The following is a 19,411-nucleotide window of genomic DNA, read 5'->3' on the forward strand; positions in this document are numbered from 1 at the left end:
TCTGAGGGGAGCAGTCAAGGGGTGAGAAGTGGGAGGGGGCGGGGCCAGGCTGTTTGGGGATGCAAAGCCTTCCCTACCCGGCCCGCCATACAGTTGTGCAACCCCGAGGTGGTCCTCAGGCCAAAAAATTTGTCCACCTCTGTTCTACCTAAATGAGTCCACAACAGCTGTTCCAGTGCGTTGTGGACCGGTTCACACCAACAACACAATCTAATAATAAAGAATTTTTGCCTTTGTTTTTAAACCCATAGAAACGTAAGGCCTAAAATGACAATTTATGTCTGTCAAGAACCAGAGCAGAACAGGTCTCATCTGCACCAAAAACGAGAGAATGGAGATGGTAATCTGTGTGGTAAGTTTCCTGACCTCTGCTCCCATATGTGCTAGTCTGATGAGATGCGTTGGTTCTGAGCTCCACATATGACTGCTTCATGTCTGAAGGTTAACAGTGGTTCACCCCAACTGCAACTCTGCTGAGTTGGCTTCAGCTCCACAAGGGCATAGAGCACAGACAGCATCCTGCCTGCCACAGGGATGCAACTTGTGCTGACTTGAGGGTTATTCGGGAAAGACAGGTGATGTTTACACTGCCACCTTCCCTTAAGGGAGCCATCAACACAGGGCAGCTTTAATTTCTGCCCGTGGCTCCACAATAGCCCCTCCAATGGAATGCCACTGAAACCACCAAATGAATCTGCATCTTTTCCCAGCCATCCTGGCCATACCCTCTCTCAAGCCGGCTCTGCCCAATTCAGGGGTTCTCCTTGGCCCCCTTCAAGTCCTTTGATGGAAGGGAGATTGTGGCCCCTTTACCCTTTTTAAAAATCAGCATTATCAAACATTATCACCCATTGGTACCTGACCTACTGCAGTTATCACCTTGCATGTAAAATAGGAAGCAACTGATAACACCATATAGGAGATGACTAAAGTACAATGGTTGCCATTAAAAAGTCATCAGCTGTTTCAGTTAATAGAATTTGAAGAACAGATGCAAGACTCTTCCCTTTTGAGAATGGAATATGCAGAAATGCCAGAGGGTAGTGGGCCCTGCAGGATAGGTCACAGGATTGAGCATCAGGAGGTTCAGGTTCTGTTCTGGGTTCTGCTTTGAGATCTATGCATGCAAAAAACTACACATGTGCTAGGCTTTTTTCTTGTTAATATAGAAACTCATTCATCTTCCTGTAGCTCAAACTAATTCTCTTTCAGATGTATCCAAAGTGCCAAAATGGGGTCAGCAGAACCACACAATTCTCTAAGAAAATCAACTGGCACTCATATAAAGGGTGTTTCATTTAGTGTCTGGCAATGTGTGGTTTTATTGGCAGTTTGAGTCTTTATGCAGGCAAACCTGGGCCAAAACTTATCTAGATTTTGCTTGCCTTCTTACATGCAGAGAAATATTAGACATTTGGGGGCAGATCCTTAGCTGCTATAAATTGGCACTACTTCAAAGGCGCTATGCTAACTTACACCAGCTCCAGATCTAGCGCTTGATCTTTTATATCCAGTTCATTCATTGAAGTCAAGCTTTTTGGTTGTATGTATAAAGGCTTGTTTCCCTTAATTATTGCAGTATATCATGCAGTCTTCTTGGAAGAGCTGACAACCCTGGAATTAATTGAGAAGATTGCAAACTTGTATAGCATTTCCCCACAGCAGATAAATCGGATCTATCGACAAGGACCTACAGGGATCCATGTATTAGTGAGCAATGAGGTAAGGGGCTAAAGCAAACACATCTGGTATGAAGTATCAGAGTTCAAGACAGCTTCCTGACTTTCTTTTGTTATATTTAGGCTGACCTTTAAAACTATGCAAGAGTCTCCAAGGGAACTAGTCAAGATTGCTAAGCCTGAAAAATTTTGTTTAACTATCACACTTGTCTAAGATGTTTTTGAGTCTTAAATCAAAGAATTCAGCCATACAACTCTTAAGGAGAACAAAAGAGAGAACTTCCTTTTAAGTGTTATGTGCTGTAGCATGAAATATATCTTAATTCTGATGAATTAGTGAATTTCAAAAGTGGTAACTTTTTTGGGTACCGGATCTGAAACTCAGGCCCTTTAAGGTTGGACACCTGGAAATCACTTGCCAGTCACTTAGCCAAAGGCTGGAGACATTGAGCCAAAGCCATTGCTTGCTAGGTGTATGTAACAATGTCTCTGAATTCTTGGCAGTTCCCTGCTTACACAAGCATTTCATTTGGTCTGTTCCATTTTGCATGTTAATAGTGAATTGCCTCAGTCTTCTTTTTCTCTAACTGACTTACTCTTTTCATGCGCCAGAATCACTTAAGGAGCTTCATTTAGATGGACTGGCACTACACCTGAAAGGAACATTGTTAAAGCAAATGAAGCAGAGAGTGGGACTCAAGTGGGGCCTAAATTTAAACCTGTAATGCTTACTCTGAAAGTCTCCTTGCCATTTCACCCTGATTAAATCAGAAACCTTCAGCGTTTAATAAGCATGAAGTGCTTTAAGGCAACCCGTGAGGGAGGGAATTGCCTCAACTACCTCTGGTGTGAGAGGCCTTAATTAAATACTTAAGTTACTTATTAACAATATCTATTACTTTAATTTTGGTCTTTTGTGCTCTAGTGGCAGAGAGGCACAAGTGATGCAAAGGAGAGGCACTGAGTTAATGTACTTCATGCATCATTAGGTGCACACACACACCCAGTGCAGTGGAGTCCAATTTGGGGAGGAGGGGAAGAGAGAGAGAGTAGGGGAGTTAACTTAGCCTGAGGGGAACCAGAGGTGGAAAGGGAGCTTAGCATGAGAACTTCAAGAGAATGGAAGTGGAATTGCTCTGCTTGCCCTGGGGGTCAAGTTTAAACAGGTAGGGGCCAGATTTTCAAGTGCTCAGCACACAATGGGAGCTAAACTCTCAAAATAGCTCAAAAAGTTGGGCACTTAACTGCCTTCCAAGCTCTGGGCCTCAGCTCCCCTTGTAACACTTTCAGCGAGTTTTCCAGAGGAACTCCTAACTCTGTGCCCAACCTGATCAGTTATTTGGGGATTTAAATGGAAACTGGACTTTTCTTTAAAATCTGATTAGTTCTCTTGAGTAACTAGCTCTGCTTAGGTTAGCTACGAACTGTACCAGCAGAGATCTCACTCTTTTTTTTCTCTTTTGAGTTTCTCATATGATTTTGGTTAAGGTGTATGTGTATTGTCTACTTGCAGAGAGGAGGAAACAGGCAAATGTTACGTGTAAACAAAATAATCAGATGTATGCTGTCTAGCTTATTTTATTTAAGGACATTAATGATATTCTGTATGTACAGGAAGGACTCCATTTTTCCTTTTTTTAGGAGCAAACGTCCTCTCGTATTCAAAAGTATGAAATGATAGCAATGATCTACTCTTAACTGATCAACGTCCTTTTGATTGGACAAATATTTCACTAGTAAATCTGTTAGTAGACTTCTAAAGAAGGGACCATATCTCAGCAATTGTAAATTGGCATAGTTCCACTGATGTCAATGGAACTACACCAACTTAGGACATGATCCATGACTTTTAACTTCCTTACAGTAACATCTGTGGCCCTTGTCAGGCCTTGTCGACTTCAAAGGGTGTTTGCCACTGACTTTAGTGCAAGATCAGGCCTTGTTGGAGAGGAAGAATAGTCTCCCCAAGGAAGTTATAGAAGCCCTGGTGCTTGGGACACTTAAAAATCGGCTGGTGAAAAACTAGTAAATGTGTAATAAGCCTGCATTACGATCCTGGCCCCAGCTGATGTCAATTGGCCTAAACCTGTTGAAGTCAATGGAGGTAGGCCAGTTTGAGGGCCAGATGCTCACCCGATCTAGAGTGGGGATGCACTGGGTGACTTGATGTAGCAGGAAAAAATGAATTTGTGTGGTAATCTTTGGACTCGATCCCGCAAATGCGGATCACTATAGATCTGATCCAGAAAAACACTTAAGCATGAGTTAGTCCCATTGGCTTTAATGGACTACTCGTATATTCAATTGCTTTGCTGTATTGGGGCAAAATGCTCGGTACTTTGTAAGATCAGATGCTCAGCTGATTGACCTTCCCTTTAAAAGTTATATTGGGCGTTGAATTAAAACTTGTTGTGCTCAAAATGTTAAGACATCAACTGTTACGAAGAATTTTTTTCTTATTTTTTTTCCCCCCTGCCATTCAGATGGTGCAAAACTTCCAGGATGAGTCTTGTTTTGTTATCAGCACATTAAAAGGTATGCTATTCTGATGCTATTTGCTGTTTTATACTATTGGTTTCAACTGCCTAAGAACTTCAGGGAAAAAATAGAGGGGAAAATTAAGAAATAGAAAGGTGGAATATAGCAGATATAAATAACCAAAAGTTCTGTAAATGAAACTTTGGTTTCCCTTGTTGACCATATAAATTTAAGTAATATGTAGCAAATAACACTGCAAAAGTCAAATGCATTGATTGACTAAAATCTCTCATCCACACTTAAATCCATATTCTGATAAGCCTACACATAACTTAGGTGTAAAGTAATTATTCCTCTTAATGAAGGATTTTATTTTATGAACAACCACTGTATCCTCTGAGATAAGAATCTGAAAGTGAATACACAGGTAAATGAATCCTCAGACTAGCTTCTTCATGAAGCATTTGAAGTCCAGAATCCCTTCTAAGCTACCTGGAAAGGGCTGACTTTTTTTCTGATTTGCATCTCTAGCATCAAGCAGAACTGGAGTGGTAGCTGAATGCATAAAAATAAATACTAGGGCCAAATTCTGCTCTCCCTTACACCAGTGCAAATCTGAAACTATAAATGCTGCTCTGTTACACTGAATTTAAGGTGGATTATAAAGCCACTGAATTCAAAGGCCCAAACCTCAATTGGTGTAAACCATCTTAGCTCCATGGAAGCCAATTTTCAGTAGATGAGGATCTGGCCCATATTCTCTGTTTATACTGATGCCAATTTGGCATAAGCCCGTCGACCTCAGTAGTGTAAATGATCAGAATTTAGCCTTAATCTCCTATTAGAATCATTTAAAAAAATGCTTTTGTTAGAATGCTATTAATCGTTATTAATCAGTTGTGGTAGCAGAATGTAAGCTGCATTAGAGGAAAGTGCAGAATGTTACATTTTTTCATCTTCTTTACTTAAAATAAATTGCAATAATCTTTGCACTATTACAGCTGAAAGCAATGATGGCTACCACATCATTTTAAAATGACCACTCGGCCTAGCAGGACTGTAACAGCCTAAAACTACAATGCCTCACCAAGATTGCTGCAACCCAGACTGGAAGCATGAAGACCCATTTGGATAAAGCGCTCCCATGAACTGCAAAATACCAAAGATCTTAAGGAAAAAGAAACTTTTGTAGACAAGTGGTTTTCTGAGAATGGAGATGAGAATATCTTCAGAGTCTGTATTTTTCTACCCCTTCTCTCCTATTTAGGCTTTTAAGTTGTTGAGGGTCCTGCTTTATTGCTCAGATACATCTGCCTTTTTCTAAAGGGAAATGCAAAATGAAAAGCAATTCTCATGGCTGGAACTGGTTTATCTACAGTGCCTTCTGAGTACTCTTGCATTCAGCACCAGTCTCATCTCAGATACAAGCTCTTATCCTCTTTCTAGGCAGAGGACTATGGGTGGGATCCACAAACGGGTGTAGGTGTAACAACATTGAAGGTCATAGTGCCTAGAAAATCCCCGGAACAACACCGCAAGCCACAAAGCCAATTTAGACACCTCGGCTCCCTGTACAATGAATGGGGAGAGATAGGCACCTTTGACTGCGATCCACAAAGTCAACATGCTGCATGGAGTCACCTGTCTTGGCTAGTGATCCACAAACTGGAGGAACACAGGTGCTTGGCTGCTCATGTGGGACCCAAAACATAACAGCTGGGGGGAGGAGAGGAAGGAGAGGAAGACCTCCCTTATCGTTAGCTTAGTGGATAGGATACTCTCACAGGATGTGGGAGATCCTCAGTGCAAGTGTGCCCCCGCCTCCGCATCCTGAGGAGTACAAATGTGGAAGATCCCTGTTGGAGATTCTCTCAGGTGAGGTCCCTATCCACCAGGCTATGGAAAATTCTGAGATAGTGTTCCCTCAGTTTCTCCTGTTGAAGTTGTTCCATTGTTTGTTTAAAGTGGAATCTTTAGATGCCTAAGTCTGTGTTCTGGCCCAATTACTATTTAAGTATCTGCATGCATCCCATCCTGTGTTCCTATAACCAGTCAGTCATGGCGGTTTGTGATTCACACTGCATTGTTCCATCTTTCATCTTAAACAACCAACCAACACTTTCCTCTCCGTCTCAGTGCTCCTGGTGAGCATTTTGTCCTGCTGCCTTCCCAGTCAATTTGACAATACAGCAGATACTGGGCTAATTTCCATTTTTGGTACCCTGCTAAGCTTTCTCTAGACCTCTTCTCCATCTGTCCCTTCTCTTTTTTCACTCAGCTGTAAGACCTGCTTTCAAAATAAATATATATAATTTTTGGTAGCTACATCTGTTCCACTGTTGCTATTAGAGGTGAATGTGTATTGTTCCATTTTAGCATGCTGCCCAGAAGGACTTCACATGGATGGAAATATACGCACATACAATCCAATGATTTTTTTTTTTTTTTGGAGGATACAAATAAGGACAAATCAACTTGAGGCAAACTGTTCACACCATGTTATATTTTTTTAGCTTAGAATAGCTTCAGTCAAGTGCATTGTATTTTGGGAGAGTGCTTTTGAAGTGGTAGACTGACTTTAAATCTCTTGACAACTTAACTCTGGATTTATTCCATTCAACAAAAGCTTTTGGTAATTGATACTTGCTGTAAATGTTGGGATTTAGTTGTGGTAGCTTCTGTTTTCTACATAAGCTATCTGCTGTAGCAAATGCAATCAAGTGTCTGGGTAGCCGTGTTAGTTTATGCAATCAGTTTATTTGAATCTAAGATCAGGTAAGGGGGCACTCAGAATACGTGCTCCTCACAGACATCTGCTGTGTCATTCTTGCTTCCTGTTGGCATGCCTGTATCTGCCAGTCTCCTTTTCATCTTTATGGGCCTGATCTGGCTCCCATTGATTTCAGTTGAAGCTGGATCAGGTCCTTGTTGCATTTCACTCTTTTTGGTGGTTAATTAGGAAGGCTGATTGAAAATGAGAATTTCTTTCCTGTGGGCAATTGAGACTTTGCCATTTGTTTTTCTGCCCTGAGTTGGTCTGAACAGTTGAAATGCAAAACATTTCACAGAATGAAAAGTTTTGAAAAACAGCCGTTTTGGAAATGTTGAAACAAATGTTTCAAATTGGAAGTGTCAAAACATTGTCAAAATGAGTTGTAGTTCAAGTGCCTCCTGCTCCACTTCTCCCCTGTGGGCTGGACTCCAGTTCCCATGATGCATTGTGTAGTAGCCTAGCCGGTGGGGGGAAGTGGGAGGTATGCCTCGTGGCATAGTGCATTATGGAAGATGTAATGTGGGCTGGAGTCCAGCCCACAGAAGAAAATGGGGATACAGGGCACTCTGGCAAATTGATTGATTGATTAATTTCTAATGGACACACAACAATTATGATTTTTTTCAAATAAATAAAATGGAGGGGTGGGAAATCAATATTTTCCGATGGAAGGATTTAACAGAAACTGCCTCTTCCTGCCCCCCTCAGGCACACCCCCCCCCCCGCAACAAACAGTTACTACAGATATTTCCCAGCCCCCTCTGCTAATTAACATTTCAAATACAGGCCTTGCTCTTGCCCAGTTGGCTGCTTTGTATGCTGCAGCAGCTGAAACTTTGTGCAGAAAGGTGGCCAAAACTCTGGTTAAATGAATTTTATTCAAATTGCAGCAGGGCACTTTGCTTGTGCCCCTTGTTTCCTGGGTGCGAGATCTGAGCCACTTAGTTCTATCAGTCTTAGTGCTCCACTCCCTTATATGGACCCCTTGATTAAATAAAGTGTGAATCTGAGGCAGTGCCACAGAACTTCTCTGGGCACAAGTCAGGGGGCTGGAATGTCTTTGATTTTGAAATGAAAAACACTCTTTCCTGGAGGGGGCAAGGGATGGAAAATTCCTTGTATAAGAGCTCTGCTGTGTGGCCAGGAGGCTACTGGTGCCTGCTAGCTGCAGTGGGACCAAAGAGGGGAGAGCATAGGTAAGACATTCATTTGTATGCTGAGGGTCATCCTAAGCTCAGCTCTCATAGAGACAACCATTCTCTGTGCCGTGCACTTGAGACTTTCTCCTGCTCGATAAGGGGGTTTAGGAACTTCTTAGAACTAAAGTCGGGTCTTGCTGGGATGTGGGATCCTAAGCTATAGTTAAAAGTAGATATGACTTCAGCTAAGAATCTGGATGTAACGGGTTAGAACCTACTCCTCTAACTCATCAGAAAGAGCCTGAGAATACTTTACAATCAGATTCTTCTGGGGCTTGCAAAATCCCTTGCATTACAGTGTGTGAATGTTTGGAAATGAGTGGAGGCGGGAGGAAATGTGTGGTATTCTGCTAGCGTTGCCAGAAAAGAAATCCAACTTAAAAGGCCCAGAGGTGTCTTGGAAATCTCAGCCAAAATGTTCATGAGCCACTGAAGCTTTAGACTTGTAAGTTCTGCTCTTCTGTATGTGCTTAATGTTATGCACGGACTTCAGTGGCACTACTTCACAGGATCAGGGCCTGTATTTGAAACTACTGTATTTAACTACCAGTTTAGGCACCTGGCAAGTTAATACTGCCCTACATCCTAAGACATTAAATGCATAAATAACAATGTCAAGAGCGACAGAGTCCTGTAGCACCTTATAGACTAACAGACGTATTGGAGCATAAGCTTTCGTGGGTGAATACTCACTTCGTCAGACGCATGCGACATCTATAAGGTGCCACAGTACTCTTTGTCACTTTTTACAGATCCAGACTAACACGGCTACCCCTCTGATACTTGAATGTCAAGAGTCTAACTGGGACCAAGAAATTTAGAGTTGACGTTTCTTGTTCTGTTCTTAACTTACATGTAGCTTCCCTAGTTTTAAAGCACATACTCTGTGTGTTGCATTGTTAGTTTCCTCTTGATGAATGGTGCACAACTTCCACTAATCATGGAGATGTCAGGTAGCAATTCCATACTTCAGACTGTGTTCTAAAATGAGGAAAACATTCTAGTTTTTATCTAAGAGTGGGTACCTAATTGGTGTGAAGTTTCACACTGGGTTAATTTTTAGTCTCTTTGAAGTTCCCATTTGGTTTCTCTTAATAATAATAGTTGAGCAAATCTGAATAGTTTTTGTTTTTTTAAAAATTACTAATTGGACTTCTCATTTTCCAGTAGAAATCCTACTGTCCTAAAGCTCTGGGACCACAGCAATGCTTAAATACAACACTCTGAGCAGGAGCTGGAGAGGCCTTAGTTCTGAATTTTCTGGAAAATTTCACTCGTGTTTTTACAGGGATCATTTATAAAAACTAAATGAAATGCAGATTGGTTTATTATTCTGGTTTATTTTAAAAACAATTTCCCCATAAGTGTAGGAGAAACGGTTACCAAGTAGTAAGAAATTCTGGTCAACTCTGCCTTCGTCCTAGGTAGAGGTATGATTATTATTTTTTAAAGCTGAAATATATATACAGGTACTACCCCAATGTGGATGTAGTTATACCAGTATAAAGGTGCCATACACCATTTTAGCTTTGTTCCTTTCTCATACAGGAACAAGCTATACTGGCAGAAGCACTCTTAAACCAGTACAATACTAGGGAGGAGTATATTGCTTTAATTGTACTCATATAGTTAGTGATAAAACTTTTTATGTATAGAAATGCCCTAACTTGTGAAGGAATAATTATAGTTCTACTGGGATTACACTGACTCAATGGGACGCTTGGGAGACTGCACTTGTGTAATGAAAACCTAGCCGTACAAATCTGTGTGGGTGCATCCTGGCTATAATGGTGCATTTTAAGAACTTCCTGCTGCCTAATTTCAGGGCTACTGGGTTTTTTTAGAACACCTACATAGGCAGGTTATTTAATATAGTATGTCCTAAAGGCCATATGGGAGTTTGCATTGACTAAAAAGATCATGCTGTATAATCCAGAGACTGTGCTGTGATGGATGCATAGACTAAAAATCCTTATCAATACACTGCCAATTCATATAGGGGCACCGGTCAGAGCAATATCTTTGGGTCAAATCTAGGCGCATGATACAGACAAACCTCCCACTGCAGTTATGGATGTTTTGCCTGAGTAAAGACCGAGTAAAGACTTCAGGTTTTGTCCTCTTGGCTGTTCTTTATGTGTGCTAAATGTCTAAATGAAGAAATCTCCACTATGCTCAAATTACTTTGGAATAACCTAGTTTTAATTTATAGCAGATTTGGAATCTATAGAAGTGCCTAAATGTCTGAAACCTGTTATGATTTTGCCCTCTCTGATGTGCTTTTAAACCAGAAGAACCAAAGCTCTGCTTCACTCCCTCAGGAGAATGAGATTTCTGTACTTTGCCTCTCTTCAGCTTTTCGTCCAGTAGAACTTTAGATTCCTGGAGGGTCTAATGAAAACACACACTGTATCCTGAATGGTTGTGGGATCTGCAACAGTCACAATGCAATTTCTGGCTCAGAGCAGGATAGATGGGTGTGAATGAAAGCAATTTGACACCTCCCAGTGGGTTACAAGGCAGGAACATATTCCCAAAACAGAGCCACAGCAACAGCTGAAATTATTTAATAAATCACCTTATCAACAGGAATACAGGAGTAAGTGTGTTGGGACAATTAGTGTCTAATTGGTGGTGGTTAGAGAAGTCTTGAAAGCACCTAAATATGCATCTATTTAGCTTCTGGAGGAAAAGGTACAAATGTGCTGATTTGAATGAGTACCATCCTCTTAAAATGAGACAGTTGCTGTTAGTCAAAATGTAAACTCCACTTGCTTCCCCAGGTACCCACTCTTTGTTATGTTAATTGGCCAGAATTTAAACAGTCTGAGATATCTCCTAATGCTTTTCAGACTTAGCTCTAGTTGTACTGAGTGGGATATAACTGGATATAAAATCTCATGTTAAACACATTGACAAATATCTATGGAGGGCAATTTCCTAATCATGTAACAATGTATACTGTACTGTGTATATTGACATGTATATGAGCTAGGTATTTGCTGTGTCCTTTGGCTTTAGTTGGCATTCTGCTTTGTTTAATTTCTATTCACTATAATGAACTCTGGTTGATCAAGCTTAGAGGCCCAACTGATCTCACCGAGTAGAAATTTGAAAGTATGTAATCATTGCTGTGGTTTGAATTAAGCTTGGTACGCTTGAAATTTGTTGCGTTTCTATGGTATAAACACAGTGCCTTGGTAAAGACAACCATATTTTTACACTAATGCTTTTACTCTATTGTAGCTTCTGGAAGACTGAGTTAAAGGCAGTTTAAAAAATAAAAAATAAAAAAATTGGGCAAAGCTTTGAAATAAAAGCTATTCCCTGAGCAGAACAACCACACAGCAACTATGGTAGCTTGATGATGTATTGCTTAAATGTTTTGTTGCAATTCCAACAATCCTCCAAAGGATGACAGTGCTAGGGGTTTAATTTGACTGTACTTTCAAAGATATGCTTGCTCAGATTGTAATTATTTTCCTCCTCCTTCAGCTATGAAATGGTTAACTTTCTGTGTAATAAGCCAATACTCCTTAATACTTTGCTTAGGTTATGATATTCTGTTTGACAGCACAATGTACTCCGAATGGGGCAAAAGTTGTCTGCTGGGATTGACATCTTTTATATGGATACATATGAAAAGGCAGACTTGGCGTATCTATTTTAATACACCCGTCTGTTTAAAAATGGGTTAAGATGGTGCCTAATTTTCTGTGCATTTCAGATTTGTACCCTTTTTTTGGTAATTCCCTAAAATTTGTTCAGCTCTTCTCCCCCCCTTCGCCCCCTTCCCAAAGGTTTTTCCATTTTTTTAATGGCTTGTATTTCTCAATTTAAAGTAATCCTTTGTTTTCCCAGTTTGATTGGGGTAGGTGTTTTTCTTTCCAAGGGCTGTTGGAATCCCTCCTCTTCACTGACAATGCAGTCATTGACCAGTAAGCCTATGTGATTAGCAAAGGGCAAATGGAGGTGGGTAGAATGGAGGCTGAGGCATACCAGTTGTGAGTAATACTGCCACACTTCTTGGTTTTTTTTGTACATGAAATAAAAAGCATATTTTGCACTGGCTATTGTACTGTTGTGCAGAAGAAAATAAATCTCTATCTAGAATCTGTGCTCCAGTCAAAATGCAAATAAACTTGTTTGTAAGAAATGTTTTGTTTCTCAAGAAATGTATTGTCCTTTAAACTTGGGTTGAGATGGATGGTCCTTTTTGATGCAGAAGGATATCTTGCGGCACTGTTAACAGACGGCACTATCAGTTTGCCAGGCAAAGGCTTAGATTCATCTCCCTGCCTGAGCTCAGCTCTGTGTAAGGACCAAAGGTTTGATCCTGCTACATGCTGATTGCTCTAGCCCTTCAGTGCTTTCTCTGAGCAGGGCCAAAATGTTTGCAGGATTGAGCCTGGAAGGAGTGGGCAAAATTGGGTTGGTTACCTTCACTCTTCTGCTATGCTTAGGGTTGCTCCTCTGCTGGGGTGGCTCTAACTTCACCTGGTTGCCAAAAGTCCCTATGGCCCATTCCAGCAGCAGGGAATAACTGGGATATATAGGAAGATTGTAGGCCATGCCACTCTTCCCCTTCCTCTTCCCAGGAGCAACTACATGTCTTCTATGCAGAAGGCAGTGGTGGTTGTGCAGAGTCAGCACATGATGAAGTGGGTTTTTTGCCCACAAAAGCTTATGCCCTAATAAATCCCTTGGTCTCTAAGATGCCACTGGACTCCTTGTTGTTTTTTGTGGGTACAGACTAACACAGCTACCCCTCTGATACTTGCATCAGGGGAACTCCCCAGGGGGACTCGAGAGTGGTTGGATGCCACTTTAAGTAGCTGGAGCCAGTGTCAAGAGACCACATGGGACAGCCATTAGTTTGGTCCTGATGGCCTGGCTCTTTTCTTGCTAGACTATTTAATGCTGATGACTTAATGCTCTGTGTGTTTAAAATGCTGTGACTGAAAGGAGCATCAGGTGCCAAATCCTTGGTTGCACCACCGAGTCCATCAGCTCCTATTTACTTAGTGAGCTCTAACCTGCAGTAGAGTGTGGGCCTGCACCCTCCACTTTGGAGCTGTTTGAGCTCCATTGCAGGTTGGAGTAGCACATGCACAACCAAGTGACTGAGAGACGGGTGCCCAACACAACACACGAACAGGAGCCACCTCCTGCAAGGTGCTGACTGTCCTCAGTCCATTAAAGATGAGAGGATTGAAGTCCTCCAGAACTGAACTTGAAGGTAGGGAGCTTAGAACCCCCCGCAAAGCGCCATCGCTATTTGTCAGAGCGCAGGTGTTGGAGAATCACAGTCATGTTAAACTACACTAGGACATTTTGGTTTGTTGCAAACAAAGTTATTTCCTGGGGGCAAGTCTGCACTTAATGATACAGCAGCTGCAGCGCTTCAGTGAAGACACTAATAGGCCAATGGGAAAGCTGCTCCCATCAATGTAGTTACTCTACCTCCTTGGGAGACAGTAGCTATGTTGACAGGAGAAGCTCTTCTGTCTACACCAGTGGTTAGGTTGGTCTAACTGCATTACTCGGGTGGACTTTTCACACCCTTGCACAATGTAGTTATACCAATTAAGTTTATAGCATAGACCTGGCCAGGGAAATAAAGTGAATCTACAATGTAGCGAAATATTCACATCTAATCTGGGTTGAGGAGTAGGAAAATATATACCTCTTTCATGTAAAAATAATTATAAATACCAATGTCTTTAACATATCAGTGCTTTCAACCGGAGTGCACAACATTTGACTTCAGTTTTGTTAATCAATAGATGCAATGGCTTTTTCTCAGTCTTGAGAACCTATGCCCTAAAACAGGGGTAAGCAACCTATGGCACGGGTGCCAAAGGCGGCACGCGAGCTGATTTTCAGTGGCACTCACAGTGCCTGGGTCCTGGCCACCAGTCCAGGGGCCTCTGCATTTTAATTTAATTTTAAATGAAGCTTCTTAAACATTTTTAAAACCTTATTTACATACAACATTAGTTTAGTTATATATTATAGACTTATAGAAAGAGACCTTCTAAAAATGTTAATGTATTACCGGCATGCGAAACCTTAAATTGGAGTGAATAAATGAAGACTCGGCATAGCACTTTTGAAAGGTTGCCGACCTCTGTCCTAAAAGATAAAAGTCCAGCAAAGAAAAAGCATTTGTTTCACTTGTAAAGCCATCTCACATTTGACAGTTCTTATGTGGTGGAACATATTGAAGTGTTGGCAAGAGAGGAGAAACTGAAACTGATCTATACTGTCTTTTAGTATGTACATCATGAGCTGAGCTGATACATATCTCTAATAAATATGTACTTGTTGAGCTAACATTGAAACATGGACATATTAATAACAGGCAGTTGGAGAAAACTGTTTCTTAATTGGATACAAATAATACTTTTCACCAACACGAGGTGCCAGATCAAGGCAAAGAAAGAAGAAATCAAGGGGAAGGAGATATCCTGATGAAGCATATCAATTATAATTCCTGGTAGAGTTCTGTTATTTATATACTGCTTGGGATGCTGGTTACATTTCTGCAAAGGTTGTGGATTTCTGATGTCCGCAGACACTTCCAAGACTCACTCAATGACTCATCTTGTCATGCAACATCCATGAGCAATTTCAATTTGTTCTTTTGACCTCCAGTTAGAAGTATTTAAATTACAAACCTAGGGCTGCGTGTGGGTGGTGGCACAGAAAACATTTCACAAGGTTCCGTGATGGCAGCTTCTGAACTGAAAATGATAAGGCCCCAATTAGTTCTCTAAAGAGAACTGGAAATAGATGAATGTAACCAGTGCATTCTGAAATGGGAGGGAGAGGGTTGTCTATACTAGCCATCTTGTCCTTTAAAATTTCTCATTGACACTGTCCCTGAGTGCAACTCCAATGGAGTCAGCTTCTAGTCTGTGCATGGCTCCCACTGTTGCGAAGTTCGAGCCACTTGGAGCAGGGTTATGTAGCAGGAGCAGAAACTGCTGCACTAGTGAGGCCTAGCAAGGGCCACTTCTTCGTCCCAGCACCTTTCTGACCCCAGAATTGGGCAGGGGAGACCCCCCCACAGGCACTTTGCAGGTGCTAGGATCCATGCAGGACATCCCTTCCCCCACAGCATCTGAGCTGCAGAGAGCAGCTGGCCAGAGACTCTCCCTAGAATGACAGAAACAAGCCAAAGCTGGGAATTTCGGTCTGATCCTTGCACATCCCAGTCAAAACTGTAGAGAGTTCTCTGATTTTCTGTCCTGTGCAGGTTTGACTATTCACTCCCTTCTCTTTCCCCTCCCTCACAGTCTCTTCATCTTAGCTTCCCTAAACATCTACCCCAGTTCTCCTACCCTTTTCTCTCCTGCCTTGTCCCCTGTTCCCTTCTAACCCCCTGACCCTTTTGCTGCCACCACATTGTTCACTGTGTGTGTTGGACCCCTACCTCTGGTTGCGTCTTGGCTTTTTAGGCAAGACAGTCTCATTGTTCCCTTGGTCTGTCTATCCGTTGTCCCTTGTCTTCTGTGTAGATTGTCAGCTCTTTGGGCAGTGGACAGCTCTTTGTTCTGAGCACAGTGGGGTTCTGGTCCATGCCTACGGCTGTAGGTGACATGGTAATACTGTACAAATCATAATATCCCCAGCTGGATTGTCTGCAGGGATTGAACCCAGCACTTCTGCTTCCAAAAGCATAAGCCTCTATTGCCTCGGCTAAAGGATGAGAACAACTTGCCCATAAGCAGCTGCAGACTCACCAACCCCTGTCCATGACTTAGCCAGGAGTGAGTAAGCAAGAAACTCACTATGTAAGCGCAGGTTACACTAAGGCTACATCTCTACTACACACGAGGGGTGCAATTCGCCTGCTCATGAGTCCCCTACTCCCACTAGCTCTCACTGAGCTAGCATGAGCATAAATAGCAGGGTAGCGGTGGCATGGCTGAGTTGTGCTGAGCACATACCCCCGCCCAGTTTCAGGCACGTTTGTACTTGGCACATCTCAGCAGTGCCTCTAGTGCCATTAGCATGGCTACCCTGCTATTTGTACTTACGTTAGTTCTCATTGACCGAGCCTGAGTCTATGTACACGAGCAGTGGCATCACAGCCCTGGCTTGTAGCATAGACATAGCCTGAGGTGACATGGCAGCCTCTCTTGGCTACTGCTCCCCTGGTTCTATTACCAGTGGAGCTGCACTGAAGGTAATGCTGGTGGGAAACTCTATGAAAATAAAGTTTAGTGTAGCTGGGCTTTGGAGATATTTCCCCTCATTCTCTGTCCTGAACAGGTATGCAGTAGCGTGCAATGCACTGTTGCCTTCTCCAGAGGTGACTACATGTTAATAATGGATGAAATGATCCCTCCTTGCATAGATAAAGTCTGTAACGTACTGTAGGAGCCTCATAAAGGTAAGATATTGGCAGTAGTAACGAAGTATGGTACAAGGCAAGTATGGTTGGAGAGCAGCCTAATTGGTCAAATGGAGCATGACCCACATTATTAAGGTGAGGGGTGCATGTCTCCAGGCTCAGTTGAGACCAGCATTTCACATCACCAAGTTGAAGCAAACCTATTTCTTTTCTGTGATAAGACCGAAGCTCAGATTTGAAGGGTTTAGTTAAAACCACAGATGAATTCTTGATCTCTCTTTTAGCTAAATAAGGAGGATTTAGAACTAGAGTAAGAGTCAACTTAGGTAAGTCTGAGGTCTTTGCTAAATGACCCACAAGAACAGATTTAAAAAAACCAAAACAAAAAAACCCTCTGGAAATTCACCAGAAAACAATACCTGTAATTGTGTTAAGGCTGGACAAGAGTTGAAAACAACCTTTCATGCATGAGGCAAGCCAAGTGCTGAGGTTAGAACGGCTTAGTCAAAGCATTGGACTAATCTCATTTAAATCCACAACAACAAGCAAACTATTTTTTTAATTGACTTTTTCCACCGTATAGAACAATGTAGTCTTTCAGCTGAGATTACTGGCACAGTCATGGAAACCTCTCACTCTCTCTCCAAGAATAACAGCTTCCATAGGTACTGGCAGAAGAAGGGTTATACCCTTCTATTATTATAGATATTATGGTAGAGCCTAGGCAGCCTAACCAAATAAAGATCTCACGGGGTTAGGTGCTGTACAAACATCAGAGGTGGGCTCTGAAAACCTTACAATCTAAATAGGTAAGACATACAACAGGTGGGAGGAAGACAGTAGTAGTAGCCTCATTTTACAGATTGGGAACTAAGCTATAGAGGGTGTATCTAGCAAGGATGGCATGATATGGGGTTCAGTGCCAGCTTACAAGCCTGGGTATGGACTCATTTATATCCCCAACCCTGGCATCCTCCCTTCTATTTTTAGTGAGCTAACTAGAGTACCATTAGTGGAGGTATGTTACATGAGCTGCCATTCACACTGCTGGCTGCAATGTGCCAAAACCACTGGAGGCCTGGTTTTCAAAAGTGCTGAGCATCTGCAGCTCCCAGCATGGATAATCAGTGCTCAAGGCTCATTCCAGCCCCTCAACCAAAAGACAGTGCTTCCTACTATTTTCTTACAAGCCTAATACAATTCAAGCCAAGTGGCTGCAAATCTGATGCTATGTGCTGCAACTTTAATACACATTGTTTAAAGGACAGAAAAGAAACAAAACCCAGTTTGAAGGCCAACCTAAAGACTGATCGTTAACAATGTGTTTCTCCTGGCCTTTGCCTAAGGAGGGGGGAAAAATGGAAACCAGTAATAGGTAAAAGACAGGGCTAATACATTCAGGGTTGGACACTCCTGTGAACCAGCACAAAGACTAGGCACCAATAATGGCTTTGTCCTTAAGGGTGGTATGTTGGCTCTCAACACTTGGATGAATGATACCCTCAGAGTAAATGGCAGTGCACAAAACATTGCAATGAAAGAATTACAGAAAAATGGGCTTACTACTAACCCTTATGATTTATATAGTGCTATTTAGCTGAAAAGACAGTTAACTTTGGTTAACCATTATTATCCCAATTACACCAGTGTGGGAACTGCAGCATAGCGCAGCTAAACAAATTGCCCAAGAACATCATACTTCTTTTGAAAAGTTCTGTGCATTATAAAAATGTATAGTATTTTTCCCACATGGCAAAAGAAAATGTCTGTCTTTGTCTTCCCAGATTTTTCCTGGCTCTTCTGTTTTTGAAAGGAGAAGGATGAAATATGACATGAAAAGGAAGATTATAAAGAGCAGTCATGGGCTCAAGTCAGATGTTTAAAAATATGTATCTCGAGTCATGATGATTAAACAACAATATAGAATGATTGGAGAAAGTGAGTAACTGAGAAACCACTTTCCTATGGTTCAAGTTTAATTAAATAAGGAGGTTAAGAATGTGACCTTTTTGGTTGGAGTAAGAACATGCTAGATGCGATTGCGCAAATGCAAAATTATGAAGCATTGCCATGTGAAAGAATTTTAAAGGTCACCTTGGAGGGTCATGACATCTCCCAGAATAAGCAATTTCTGGGCATTTAGTGCCAGCTTAGGAATTAATTCATGTAATTCCAACAGGAAACAGTTTAAAGTGGTATGAGGCTGTGGCAAATTTTAATTGCGATAGAATCAGAATTAAAGGTGAACCGAAGAGGCAAATAATCTGTGATCGCTTTTGTTTCTTCTTTATATTTTATAAGGAACACCTGGAAGGTTTATGTTTTGTTTTTAATTTACAGGATTTGAGCTTTTGTTTTTTACTGTGGGGCTTGCCTTCATTAGAAAATTACTCTGAGTTAGAATGTGCCCTTGAAGAGTCACGTTAGCTAATGAAATGCTGATTGCAACTTTGCAGTCAGGGTAGGTGGCTGGCTTTATCATATCAGTTTAGACAAATGCCAAGGAATATCAGGAATGCGTAGTCTTGTCTTCCTTGTGTATGCATGTGGTCTCAGATGGAGAACCTAGAGATGCAGACTCCTTAAACAGAATGTGTGGAGCTGTCAAAACTTTAACACAGTGTTCTTTTCTTATAACTGATGAAAACACTGTGATCTAAAAGCGTGTAAAAATACACCAAAAAGTAGCTGAAAATACTGAGTACAATTTTGCTCTAACTCTCACAATTTTGTTATAACCTCACTGAATCCTATGATGTTGCAAAATCATGGGAGAATTTGGTCAATTGCTTTCAGTTATCCAAATTTTAGCTAAGGATATTGCCAAATCTTGTTTTCTGATAAACTACAGTCTAGTCTCCTTGAAATCAGTTTGTCCATGCCCCAGGTACCTTGCTTTTTAAAATCATGGCTCAAAGGT

General features: G+C 41.6%; 1 protein-coding gene across 2 annotated transcripts in view; it reads left to right on the forward strand.

The window, feature by feature from the left end:
* The window catches only part of TFCP2L1 (transcription factor CP2 like 1), a 48,100-nt gene extending 38,893 nt beyond the window's left edge, over window positions 1-9,207 (forward strand). For both annotated transcript variants that reach the window (XM_032763644.2, XM_032763645.2), the window contains 4 exons: window positions 252-352; window positions 1,580-1,722; window positions 4,163-4,214; window positions 5,159-9,207. In XM_032763644.2, coding sequence (XP_032619535.1) covers window positions 252-352; window positions 1,580-1,722; window positions 4,163-4,214; window positions 5,159-5,196 — 334 coding nt within the window. In that variant the 3' untranslated portion in view covers window positions 5,197-9,207. The remainder of the gene's footprint in view (window positions 1-251; window positions 353-1,579; window positions 1,723-4,162; window positions 4,215-5,158) is intronic.
* Window positions 9,208-19,411: the final 10,204 nt, after the last annotated feature.

Source organism: Chelonoidis abingdonii, chromosome 10 (assembly GCF_003597395.2).
Source record: "Chelonoidis abingdonii isolate Lonesome George chromosome 10, CheloAbing_2.0, whole genome shotgun sequence".
Lineage (NCBI taxonomy): Eukaryota > Metazoa > Chordata > Testudines > Testudinidae > Chelonoidis > Chelonoidis abingdonii.